The sequence below is a fragment of the Culicoides brevitarsis genome, chromosome 1 (assembly GCF_036172545.1).
Source record: "Culicoides brevitarsis isolate CSIRO-B50_1 chromosome 1, AGI_CSIRO_Cbre_v1, whole genome shotgun sequence".
NCBI classification, from domain to species: Eukaryota; Metazoa; Arthropoda; class Insecta; order Diptera; family Ceratopogonidae; genus Culicoides; species Culicoides brevitarsis.
Window position 1 is genome coordinate 2,325,370 of NC_087085.1, and position 12,698 is coordinate 2,338,067.

The 12,698-nt window shown below is 23.4% G+C and overlaps 4 protein-coding genes across 5 annotated transcripts in view; 3 read left to right on the top strand and 1 right to left on the bottom strand.

Moving 5' to 3' along the window:
* The window catches only part of LOC134836707 (enoyl-[acyl-carrier-protein] reductase, mitochondrial-like), a 226,824-nt gene that overhangs the window by 6,575 nt on the left and 207,551 nt on the right, over positions 1-12,698 (bottom strand). The gene's annotated exons all lie outside the window — the stretch shown is intronic.
* Positions 19-1,380, top strand: LOC134836708 (probable enoyl-CoA hydratase, mitochondrial). The gene is made up of 2 exons (XM_063851896.1): positions 19-191; positions 467-1,380. Exons 1-2 carry the CDS (start codon positions 110-112, stop codon positions 1,258-1,260), a joined length of 876 nt encoding a protein of 291 aa, XP_063707966.1. The 5' UTR covers positions 19-109; the 3' UTR covers positions 1,261-1,380.
* On the top strand, positions 2,648-5,013 carry LOC134826913 (synaptogyrin). The gene is made up of 4 exons (XM_063839419.1): positions 2,648-2,831; positions 3,257-3,491; positions 3,555-3,860; positions 4,721-5,013. Exons 1-4 carry the CDS (start codon positions 2,733-2,735, stop codon positions 4,750-4,752), a joined length of 672 nt encoding a protein of 223 aa, XP_063695489.1. The 5' UTR covers positions 2,648-2,732; the 3' UTR covers positions 4,753-5,013.
* Positions 7,730-12,610, top strand: LOC134838032 (uncharacterized). Of its 2 annotated transcripts, none has more exons than XM_063853475.1 (4): positions 7,730-7,877; positions 11,930-12,061; positions 12,124-12,259; positions 12,322-12,610. In XM_063853475.1, exons 2-4 carry the CDS (start codon positions 11,941-11,943, stop codon positions 12,491-12,493), a joined length of 429 nt encoding a protein of 142 aa, XP_063709545.1. In that variant the 5' UTR covers positions 7,730-7,877; positions 11,930-11,940; the 3' UTR covers positions 12,494-12,610. The 2 variants fall into 2 exon arrangements, with proteins under 2 accessions (XP_063709545.1, XP_063709544.1); XM_063853474.1 differs by lacking the exon at positions 7,730-7,877 and adding an exon at positions 9,797-10,256.

Consider the following 12,698-nt stretch of genomic DNA (forward strand, 5'->3'; position numbering starts at 1 on the left):
ATCAACGAAGTGCGGCGAGACGAGAATCAGTGTGTTTTGTGCCATCAGCATAACAACAAGTCATTTTTCTGCCTGAAGTTAATTGATTCTAATCATTATTTGCTTCACGATGTCGTCAATTGCTAAAGTTTTTGCTACAAATGCCGCTTTGTTGGTGAAACAACAAGCTTTCAAGCCTCGTTTCTACTGCGGTAAGTGTTGAGATGCGCGAATGACGTCGATTTCTTATCTAAAAAACCTTCTGGAATCTCGAAAAAATTGAAATTGAGTAAATATTGTTGGCCTAATGTGGCTTCGGCTTCTGTATGAAGTTGCGTGGCATGCAAACTTTGTATTCTCCGTGTATTATGTAACAAGTTTTTATCAGAACTTTGTACTTTTCGCACGAAAACCGGTCAAAAACTCGTTTCTCATTCCATTTTGATCGATTTTTAATATTTTTGCTTGGTTTTTAATGTTTTTTCAGCTGCTGCCCAGAAAAATTTCGAGTTCATCAAGACGGAGCGTCAAGGCGAGAAGAAAAATGTCGCTGTTATCACGTTGAATCGCCCAAAAGCCCTCAACGCCTTGTGCAACGGACTCATGGCTGAAGTCACCGAAGCCTTGGATCTCTTGGAAGCTGATGATTCGGTAAAAGCGATCGTTATTACGGGCAGCGAGAAGGCTTTTGCCGCCGGAGCTGACATCAAAGAGATGCAACCAAACACTTACCATCACTGCATTCACAACAATTTCATCAGCAAATGGTCTCGCGTTGCCCAATCGGCAAAACCCATCATCGCCGCTGTCAATGGCTACGCTCTCGGAGGCGGCTGCGAATTCGCGATGATGTGCGACATCATCTATGCCGGCGACAAAGCAAAATTCGGACAACCCGAAATCGCTCTCGGAACAATTCCCGGCGCCGGAGGCACTCAACGCTTGACGCGTGCGATCGGAAAGTCAAAAGCGATGGAAATGTGCTTGACAGGCAACATGATGACGGCACAAGAAGCGGAAAAGGCGGGACTTGTGAGCAAAGTTGTGCCTGCGGATCAATTGTTGGCCGAAGCGGTGAAATTGGGAGAGAAAATTGCGACGCATTCGCCCTTGATTGTCAAGTTGTGCAAAGAATCCGTGAATCAAGCGTTCGAGACGACTTTGCAACAAGGCTTGCTCTTTGAACGTCGCACATTCCACGCCACATTTAGCACGAAAGATCGCAAGGAAGGCATGACGGCATTCGTTGAGAAGCGTGCACCCAATTTCACGAGCGAATAAATGAAGGAAGGAAAAAAAACAGGAATTTGTACCTCAGACTTGTGCATTTATGAACATTTGAAATGTTTTTTTTAAAGATAAATCAGAAATATTTTGCAATAAAGAGTTTTCCATTTTAACGATCGAATGTTTCAAATGTTAAGGTTGGGTGACAGTTCTGCGTTCTTGATTAAAATTCTATTCTGTGTTCATTTGCGTTGAAAATTTTTTGTTTTATTTTTTTTGCCTTGACTTAAATTTTTAAAATTAATTTTTTTTTATAAGTTTTAAAAAATAATTTTAAACTTTTAATTTATTTATTTTTTTTTGTTTTTCTTTAATTAATTTTCTTTTAGGTACTTTATTCTTAAATTTTTTTATAAAAAAAACCTTTTTTTGTATTTACATATCTTAATTTCCTCATCTATTTTTATATTTTTAAAAATTAATTAATATAATTTTTTTCTAAAATTTTCAAAATTTCCTCATATTTTAAATTTAAATTTTTTAAAAAAATTTTACGTATTTTTTACGGATTTTTTACGTAATTTTTACGTATTTTTAAGTTATAAAATTAAAAATAAAAATATTTAATGAATAATTTAAATTAATAATTTTAATATTTTTGTACAAATTAATTTTTTTATCTAATATTTTTTTAAATTAGTTAAGATAAGAAATAATTATATTAAGAAATTAATTAAAAATGAAATTTGGCTTAATTTTCTTATTGTGTTAATTTTTCGTTTAAAAAAAAAATTGAAAGTTAATTTCGACTTTTAAATTTTCGAAGTTAAAAACATTTTCTTAATAAGTAAAAATTTATTTAACAATTTTTAAAAATTTTTCAATTTCAAATTAAAAAAAAAGTTTTAGACAAAAAAAAATAAATAAATAAATAAAATCAAAAAATGTTTAAAAGTCCTAATTTAAACAAAATTTTGAGCTTAAATTAAAATTTTTTAAATTTTTAAAAAATTAAAAAAAAAGTTTGAATTTTGATTAGAAGAAAAATTAATAAAAAAATAATTAATTAATTTAAAAAATTAATTATAAAATTAAAATTATCATTAAAATTAATTGAGAATTCAATTTTTTTCTTATTTTTTTTTAAAATGTTTTCTTTAATATTTTTTTCTGATTTTTTTTTATTAATTTTTTTCTTCTAATTAAAATTCAAACTTTTTATTATTTTTTTAATTAAAATTAATTTTAACTCAAAATTTTGTTTAATTTAAGACTTTTAAATATTTTTCAATTTTATTATTATTTTTTTTTGACTCAAATTTTTTTTAAATGATTTATAATTTTTTTTTTTCATCAATTTTTATCCAACAATTTTCATTCACAACTCACGCTAATTCACGCCAATTTCACACTGCTTTTCCAGTTTCGAGTTTGACGGCGACGAGAATAGACGTGCTGCGACTTTTTCACTCAGCAGAAAAAACAGGAAAAAAAGAAACAAATAAATATCCCTTTTGGCAAAAAAAATGGACTCAGGAGCATACGGAGGCGGAAAAGCGGGAGGCACTTTTGATCCCATTGCATTCGTTCAGCGACCAATTGTAGTTTTAAGATCACTTTGCTGGGTAAAAACACGAAAAACACAAAAATTTTTGTCAAAAAAGGCCCATTTTCCATCCGTGCACGCTGCGTATGTCTGTGCACGCATTTCCATAAAATCGATTTTTCCCACTTGAGTGATTTACGGAGCAAGAAAAAACGGGAAATTGTGCGGGATTTTTGCGGAAACGATTAAAAATTGTTAAAGGAAGTGCCTTGATGAGTCACTTGAGCGACTCGTTAATGCAAAAAATTGAAATTAACATGGAATTAGCTTAAAAGTGATTAACATGTTCAAGGAATTTTCTTATCATTTTTCCCTTCGTGTGAAAATGAGAGAGAGAGAGTGAGAGAATGTGAGAGAGAAAAATGTGAAAATGGCTCTCTTTGATATTTTTCACGCAAAAACGAAGATTTATGATTGAATTTTAATTTTTCCGACGTTTTACAGCTTTTTGCCATCATCGTTTTCGGATGCATATCGTCCCAAGGTTGGTTATTGAACGAGCAGAAGAAGGAATATTGCATCATAAACAACAACGGCAGTGCTTGCAATTATGGCGTCGGAATTGGAGTGATTGCCTTCTTAGCGTCGATGGGATTTCTCGCGGGCGAGTACTTTTTCGAGCAAATGTCGAGCGTTAAGACCCGCAAACATTACGTGATGGGCGATTTGGCGTTTTCAGGTTAGTTTTTTTTGCTTAATTTTAATTAAAAAAAAATTTTTCGAACGTTTTTTCATTTTTTAGGTTTGTGGGCATTCTTGTACTTTATCGGATTTTGTTACTTGGCAAACCAATGGTCCAACTCGAAAACTCCCGAAGGCAATTACGGCGTGAGCAACATCAATGCCGCCATCATTTTTTCGCTATTTTCGATCTTTACTTGGGGCGGATGTGCTTGGTTCGCCTTCCAACGATTTAAGGCAGGCGTCGATCCGACATTCTCCTCGACATATGATCCGACAGCAAATGCATATGCCAGTTATCCCGTCACGACTGACATGAATGAGCAGTATCAGGAGCCTCCGTTTTCGGGTGTTCAGCCACAAGGCGGTGAGTTTTCTATTTAAATTAGATTTTAATTTAGAAAAATTGTAATTTATATTATTTTTTAAAAATTATTTTAAGTTTATAAATAATTATTTTCATAATTTTATTTTATTTTTTTTATAAAAATTCTATATTTAAATTAATTTAGAATTAAATTTAAATTATTTTTTATTTAAAAAAAATACATTTAAAAAAATTTTATTATTTTATTTTAATGAAAAAAATTTATTTAAATATTAATTTTTATTATTTTTTTTTATATAAAAATTATTGAAATTTTTTTTAAATTATTAAAAACATTTTTTTTAAACAGATATTTAATTTTTTTATTTAAAAAAAATAATATATTGTTAAAAAACTTGTAAATATTGATCTTTAATTTTTTTTTGTTTTATTTATAAAATTTAAAAAAATTATTTTTAGAAAAAAAATTAAAAATAAATTGTATTTTAATGAAAAATATTTATTTATTCAAAACTTTGTTATTATTTTTATTATTTTTTAAAAAGTTAATCTAATTTAATAAATATTAATTTTTAATTAAATTGTTTTGTTATTAATTTATATAAGAATATTTTAATAAGAAATATTTATTTATTTAAAAAAGTATATATTTTAATGTTTTAAAAAAAATTAATTTATTATGTTTAATAATTTTAATTAAATTCATGTATAAAATTTATTATTTACTAAATTAAAAAATTCATTTATTTTATTAAATTAATAATCTTAAATTAATAATTTTTCTATCGATTTGTTAATTAAATAATTAAATTTATTATTAAATTTTTTAAAGTAATTTTTAATAGAAAAAATAATTTTATTTTAAATTAAAAAAAAAATATTTTTAAATATTTTTACAGGACAAGTGAATTTCCAAGCACCAACATATTAAACTAACACAAAAAAAATACTCAGAAAAAAATCCTATTGATATCAAAAGAATTTATTGAACAAAACCATGACAAAAAAAACAACTTTTGATATTCAAGTCAATATTGACAAGAGAAAATATATATTCCTCACTCACCTACAAAAAATATCAGAATTACCTGTTATCACAACATACACCAAAATATACAACAACAAAGTTCTATGCTATAAAATTAAAAAAAAAATAAAAAATATTGGCTCTTTCTCTAATAATTTAGTGAATTTCCACACATATTTGAAGCAAAAGTGTTAAAAGTTACAAAAAAAAATAAATATTATATATATTATAATAATTAAAAGTTATACAAGACTTGTGCTAAAAATTAATCGAATAGTTAGAAAACTTAGTTTCGTTTTTTGCGAATAATACAAAAAAAAAATATAAAAAGGGAAAAGATATCGGTTTGAAAAAATAAAAATTGAAATTTACAAAAATGTGTAGAAATTGATAGATAATAAGTGTTAGCTGATTATTATTATTATGAATGTGCAATCTAAATCCCAAAAATACTAAAAAAAAAAATGTTATTATTGGCTATTAGCTTCAGTAAATTCGCTCTCATTAAAAAAATTAAATTATTTGACACCTAACATCAATATCATATATACAACAAGGGAATTATAAAAATATATATAAATAATAAAAATAAACTAAATGTAGAAAAAACGATTTAAAAAAAAATATTGAGTACTTAAAAAAATAAATAATAAGCAAAAATTAATATTTTAAAAAAATCGTGCTTTTTAAATGCGAAAAAAATAATTTTTTATAATTTAATTAATTTTTAATAAAAAATATTTCTTTGAAAAAAACTTTTTTTGTAGTCACTTATGAAAACTGCACGAAAGATGTTAATAACAAATAAAATAATAATTATAGAATTTCAAACAATTTAAATAAAAAAAATAAATCCTGGTAAGAGTGGACCCATAATAAAAAAAAACCTTCTAAATATGTCGCAATGACATTGCTCGGTCTCGTACTCAATTTCAGTTCTTCAAAAAAATTTCACTAAAATATATAAAAATAAATATCTGCCCACCTTAACTGATAATACTTAAAAAAAACAAAAAATAAAATGAAGAACTATTTAAAAGAAAAATATTTATATTGAATGCCACTTACGAAAAGTAACATTTAGAACTGAAACAAAAGCTTTTTCCCCCGAAAAAATAGTAATAAACGGAATTTCGATTAATTTATTTTTTATGAACATTTTTGAAAAAAAAATAAATATTTAACTTTGTGCTAAAAAAAAATACATACAATAAAAAAATAGACCGAAATACTCAAGCTTTACAAGAAGCAATTTATTTTTTGTGCTAAAATTAATAAAATAAAAAAAAAATCGTCTGTGGCTAAAAAAAAAATAAAATAATATGCACATAAATTATTATTTAAAATATTTATAAAAATTACAAAAAAAAAGAAGTATAACAATTAGCAATAAAAAACATATTAATTGAAATTATGTGCAATGTCGTCGTCGTCGAAGCTTCTAAAAAAAAAAGAAAAAAATGTATTAAAAAATAATAATCATTATTGAATTACGAGAAAATTATTTACAACTTAAGACAAGAGTAAAAAAAACAAAATATATTATTATTATTATTATAATTATATCAATAGAAATAGAAGTACAATATATATTAATAATATATATGAAAAAAGAACAAAAATGGTAAATGTTTTGTAGAAAAAATAAATACTTACTTGATCTGATGTATTTTAATATATATACATTAAAAAAATAAAAAAAAGTCCTGCGATTAATTAAATTTTAGTTAATTTTATTAATTTGTTGCTCAATAAAGTATTTTTAAAAAATATATCAGCAATCAGATAATCATTCATTAAGCCAAAGAATTTTTTTTTTTGCTTTAATTTATATATTTTATTAAAAAATCAATAAAAATATATATTAAAAAAATAATAGAAATTTATTTACACACAAAAAAAAAAATATATTATTCATATATTGAACCCATACATATTTCAAAAGACAATAAATATTTAAAAAAAAAATTCCAAAAGTTATGTTAATTATCCCCATCATTATATTTGTATTAAATTGACAAGTTTATGTTATATATAATTATTATATATGTTTGATCTCGTTAAATATTTAAAAAATATTTAAAATAAAAAAAAAATAAAAATTATAAAAAAAATCAAAGGGACTTTATTGAAATAATTATTATTAAAAAAAATTATTTGAAGCGAAAATATAAAAAAAATAATTTAAAAAAAAGTTAAAAATTAATAAATATTAATAAAAGTATAAAAAGATCATACAAAAAAATAAAAGTATATATTTAAAAAAAAGGTGTAATAATTACGGAAACAAATCAAAGAAGCATATTATAAATAAAAAAAATAAATAAATAAAAGGGAAAGAAAATAAAAATAAATAATAAATTAAAAATATGTTTTAATTATATATAATTGTAGGTATATAACATATATAAATAATATATAGACAAAATATTTATATATGATAACCTGACAAAAGGTCTTCAGACGTGGTGTCAGCAAAAGTGATAAGCATGCAATTTTTTAACCGGCTGTACATTGAATTAATGACGTATTATGCGCGCGTCATCTTTATTGATTAAGATATGTTTACACTTTTGGTTGTTGTTGTTGACATTTCAAACTATGTATTCTATGGATTTTATTTGTTTGTGATTTGTGTTATCTTTTTAGTTATTTATTATTTTCATGTTTTGTGTTTATTTAATTACTGAACTATTTCTTCGATAGAATTTTTTAAGACATCCTTGAAAAAAAATTTTTTTGATTTTTTTTTGCAAAATTTTTGTCATACTTTTATCATGAATGTTTGTTATTTTTTTTTTGAAACGAAAGGTCATCAAGGTTAGCATGTTTTTTCTTAATTGTTTGCCAAAACATCTCACGTTTAGTCGTTTGACATCTTTACACATGAAAAGTGTTATTTTTTTGTGAAAAAAGTGAAGTGAAGAAATTTAAGACGAAGACTGTTCAAGAAGAAAAGACGTTAACGGGCGTTTTTGCCTCTGTTTTTCGTTGTTTTAAGCTTTTTAGGGATTGGCTGGATTTTGAAGGTAATTTTTTAAAAATATTTTTATATAAAAAATTTTGCAAAAAAATTGAAAATCTTTTTTCATTTTTTACCCAAAAAAAATATTAAATTAAATTTTTGACAAAAATATTAATTTAATTATTTTATTTAATTAATTAATAAAATTTTTATTATTTAAAAATAAAAAAATATTATTAATTTAAAAAAAGAAAAATTAAAAATTATTTTTTTTAATTCTTTTATTAAAATTTATTTAAAAATTATTTTTTTCGTTTCTGTAGATAAAAAAAATTAAATGAAATTTAATTTAAAAAAAATTATTAATTTTTTATTTTTTATATAGCAAAATAATAAAGAAATGTAAATTAATTATTTTTTTTTTTGCTTTTCTAATTTTTTTAATAAAAGCAAAAAATAAATTTAAAAATATTTAATTAATTAATAAAAAAAAATATTTAAAAAAATAGAAAAAATTTTTAAAAAATATTTTAAATTTCTCCAATAAAAAATTCAGATAATATTTTTTTACGATTTCCACGCGTTACTTTTTTTTAGCAATTAGCAATATTTACTCCAAACCTATTTAAAAACAAATAAAACAAAAAAATCTTTACGACATTTTGTTGTCTTATTTTTCTTTCTCCCATTAATATTCAGGAGATAATTCTGCCTACGTGACTTTTTGCATGAACTGTCCAATGACTTTAAAAACTTGGATGATTAAAAGAACATTTTATTAGAATTAAAAAGAAAATATTCAAAAAGTTCTTTTCAAACGTCTCGCGATCGAACTAATTTACAAACTGATAACCGAACGATGATGATTAATACTCACTATTTACATTTTTTTCTCTTGTCTTGTAAATTCGTGTGTAAAAAATTGTAAAATGAAGAAAAAAATTAAATTTACAGACAAAAAAATTTTTTTTTGGCAGAATTCTTGATTATGCCAGACAATTCTTGCTTATCAACAATTTTTATTCGTATGCGTGAGGCAGAATAAATTCTATTTCTGGAAGTTTTATGTCTCTAAGAGCAAAAAAAATGTTTTAGACAGTTTTAAAGGAATAAAAAAAAGTAATAGCTAAAAATGGAGTAAATTTAATTTTATGTTCTTTAGTAAACGTTTTAGTAGTAATTTTGCTCTTTATTTCATCTCGGCTAATACAAGCGAGAAATTACTTTGTTTTTATTGTCTTTATTATGTATATTGTACATTAGGGAGGAATAAAGTTGTCATTAATTTAATATGAAATACTTGAAAATTTTAAATTAATGTTATGAAAAAATAATTTTTCATTCAAATAATTTTTTTTCTTAATATTAAGAAGATTTTTTTTTAAGTTTTAATTAATTTATTTTATTTTAATAAAATTTTAAAAAAATATAAAAATCGTATATAAATAATATTTTATTAATTACATTTTTTTAATTTTAATAAAAAATAAAAGAAAATAAAATAATTGAATTTATTTAAGTATTAATTATTTTTTTTAAAAATTAAATTAATAATTAATTTTTTTAAAAAAATATTTATTTTTAAATTAATAAAAATTTAAATTAATTAAAAAATAAAAAAAATTAATAAATTTAATTAATAATTTTTTAAAAATTGAATTAATGATTAATTAATTTATTTATGAAATTAATTTTCAATAATTAAACTAAAAAAATTTAATTTATGAAAAATAATTAAAAAAATAATTATTAATAATTAAAAATTAATTTCAAAAAATTATTAATAATAAATTTATAAAAAAAAAATAAAAAAATATTTCTTTGAAAAAAAAATTATGTAAAAGAATAAAAATTTTAAACTTTATTCCTCCCTAATCAATAAATACAAGAAACAGAATTGCCGATAGCCTTTCAACGATTTACTGATAACCCGTTCCACAAAATAAAAGTGACCTCAGACAGATTTTCTCATTTGTGAACGAAACATCGACTGACGAGCATCTCTCTCTACTGCTCCCCGCGAATCTTGCCTCATTAAACTAAATAAAACAAAGTCGCAAATATTTTTTTTGTTTTTGCCAATTGACAAAAAAATCTTAAAAGTGTACAAAAGTACAAAGAAAATAAATAAAAAGAAAAAATTGACAAAAAAATCGAATGAAATTAAAATAAAGCAAATAAAAATATATTTTTTAAAAAAATATATTAAAAAATTGTGATCAAAGTTCATAAAAAACTTAATTAAGCCAAACGTGATATTTACAATTAAAAAGTATTAAATAATTTTCTGAATTTTTAAAGAAACTTGAGAATTTAATGGTGAAGTGTGAAAAAATAATTACTCAAAGTCCGATAATTTCAATCGAAAAAATCGAAACCGCAGAAGGAGATTTCCTTCTGGACAGAAATTACATTTCCAACGTGATTTTCGAAGTGTGTGAAGGTAAAAAGAATAAATTTATATAAAAAAGTAATAAAAAAAATAAAAATTATGTCTTCTCTGACAAGATGATAATAAATAATGAGCAATAAAATCATGTGCAAAACATATAAAAAGAAATAAATCGCAAAATATTATAAATTTATATAGAGCTGATAACATAAAATTGCTAAAAGTGACATTTTTAGAAAAAAAAATAATTTTTAAAAAATTAGAAAATATCAAATCAGGAAGTTTTAGTTCACGTTCTTGCAACAAATTAACGAATAAAATTATTTCGCTCGCATGATTCTCTCGTGGCATCGAGTTGCTTTGAAATTTTTTGACCAATTATGCCACAAGCTATTCGATTACCGGAATTTTTCTTCATCTGTGAGTCAAAATATTCACTTTGACCTGAATCGTTGCTGTTTTTGTGGATTATGACACTTCTTCCAATGATCGATAAAGGACCTGAAAGATGAAGATTCTCCTTTTTTGTTGAAAATTTTGTCTTTTTATCCGGTCTTTTTGAACAAATTTCCGGTAAAACTCCTTCTTTGACCTAAAAATCGAATTTTTATGAAGAAAAAAAAATTTTTTTTGAAGAAAAAATTAAAATTTACATTTCGATGGACTCCAATTTATCGCCTAAACTTTGACATCCGTCACTCAAATCGCCCAATTCGTGAATTTGAAAGCCATGACATCCAATCAATCCGGTAATTTCTGCGCGAATTTTAACATCTTCCATGCAGGATTCTTGTGTGAAAGTTACATTTCCTCGAATTTTATGCAATGGAGAGTCAATTGTCGCAATTGCAATGAGAGGCCATTGTTCGCCGAGAAAGTATTCGAGGATTTTGCAGTAGTAGTAACGATAAAGAATCATTTTGAGACACGACATGGAATATTTTTATAATTTTTTTGCACTGAAGTTGGTCAAATACTGAACTAATTAAAAATTTTCTCTTATTTTTTCGTTGAAAATGAAGCCTAATGAATGTTTTTACCTTGCAAATGCACGTGATTTGAAAAAAAATGAAAGTGAATTTTTATCTGAGTTGAAAATTTATTTTGAGAGAAAAAAATATTAAATTTTTAAAAAAAGAAAAAAATAAATAAGAAATTAAAATAAATAAAATTGATTTTAATTAAAATTTATTTAAAAAAATGATATTAATATTATTAAAAATTAAAAAATTATTTTATATAATAAATTTATTTATATAATTAAAAAAAAAATGAAATTTAAGGAATTTAAAAAATTTTTAAAAATTTTAAAAATGTTAAAAAAAAATAATTTTTAAGGAATTTGATTTTAAAATTATTTTATAATTAAATTTTTAAATTTATTTTTTTAAATCCAATTATTTTGAAAATTTATTTATTTCTTTTTTGCAAAATATTTATTAAATTAAAAAAATATTTAATTAAATCTATAAATAAAAAATAATTTTTTAAAATAAATTTTAAATTTAATTAATTAATATTAATTAAATTAAATTAATTATTAATTGAATTTAATTTGAAATTAATTATTAAAATTAATAATTTCATTCAAAAAAACTCAGCAAAATATAAAAAAAAAATAATTAAGATTTTTAACTAATCATTTTAACTTCAAAAAATTTATCAAAAAATATAAAAATTCATAAAAAACAATTTTTAATTCAAAAATTTTTAATATTTTTCAGATTGTTACAAAATGCCGTCATTACCACAAGGAGCCTTTGCCGTACGAAAAGTCAAAGAAATGCAACAGCACGTTGCGGTATGCAAAAATGAGTCTCATGACGAAAAACCTGGGCGCTTTGACTTAAAGCAACGTAAGTTTTACCTTTTTTTTCCTTCAAAACTTAAAAAAAAATTAATAAATAATTTTTTTCAGATTTCTCGAAATTATCTCCTGTAAAGTACAACGAGAAAATGATGAACAGCATCTGGGGACGTTACAATCGCAATTCTCCGCATAATTTCAAGAAGAATAACGCCGCTGATGGGACCGAGGGTGGTTTGCAACAGCCGTAAGTTTATTCCTTGTCTGATTTTTTATGACTTTGATTAAAATTTTATGATTTTTTTGTAGAAATGCTGTTGCACACGAATTCCCTGTTACTACGAAAAACATCGCAAATGGTCAGCAAGGTTATTTTTTGTCAACTGCTGACTTGATGCACCATCAAGGTCATTTGTTGTCTCAAGAAGTTGTTGGAAATCATCATCGCTACGAAGAAATTTGGAATTTTTCCGATATTTGAAATAATTTTTAATCGAAAAAATCATATTTTAATCCAATATGTAGTCAATTTTTAATTTTTTTGTGGTGAAATGGGAGAAATTTCAATTCAGTGAGACAATATATAGCCTTCAAGTGATATTTTTTGGTTTTATTTCCTTTGGTTTGGTGCAAAAATTTCACTTTTTATTTAAAATTCAACGTTTTTAAGAGATTTTTTTGAATTT

Bases quoted from the DNA above. Each gene is read 5' to 3' on its own strand.
- LOC134838032 (XM_063853474.1), top strand. From the start codon at position 10,130: ATGGTGAAGTGTGAAAAAATAATTACTCAAAGTCCGATAATTTCAATC. The intron at 10,257-11,929 runs GTAAAAAGAATA...AATATTTTTCAG, and splicing joins GATTTTCGAAGTGTGTGAAG to ATTGTTACAAAATGCCGTCA. The intron at 12,062-12,123 runs GTAAGTTTTACC...AATTTTTTTCAG, and splicing joins GCGCTTTGACTTAAAGCAAC to ATTTCTCGAAATTATCTCCT.
- LOC134836708 (XM_063851896.1), top strand. From the start codon at position 110: ATGTCGTCAATTGCTAAAGTTTTTGCTACAAATGCCGCTTTGTTGGTG. The intron at 192-466 runs GTAAGTGTTGAG...ATGTTTTTTCAG, and splicing joins CAAGCCTCGTTTCTACTGCG to CTGCTGCCCAGAAAAATTTC.
- LOC134826913 (XM_063839419.1), top strand. From the start codon at position 2,733: ATGGACTCAGGAGCATACGGAGGCGGAAAAGCGGGAGGCACTTTTGAT. The intron at 2,832-3,256 runs GTAAAAACACGA...GACGTTTTACAG, and splicing joins TTTTAAGATCACTTTGCTGG to CTTTTTGCCATCATCGTTTT. The intron at 3,861-4,720 runs GTGAGTTTTCTA...ATATTTTTACAG, and splicing joins GGGTGTTCAGCCACAAGGCG to GACAAGTGAATTTCCAAGCA.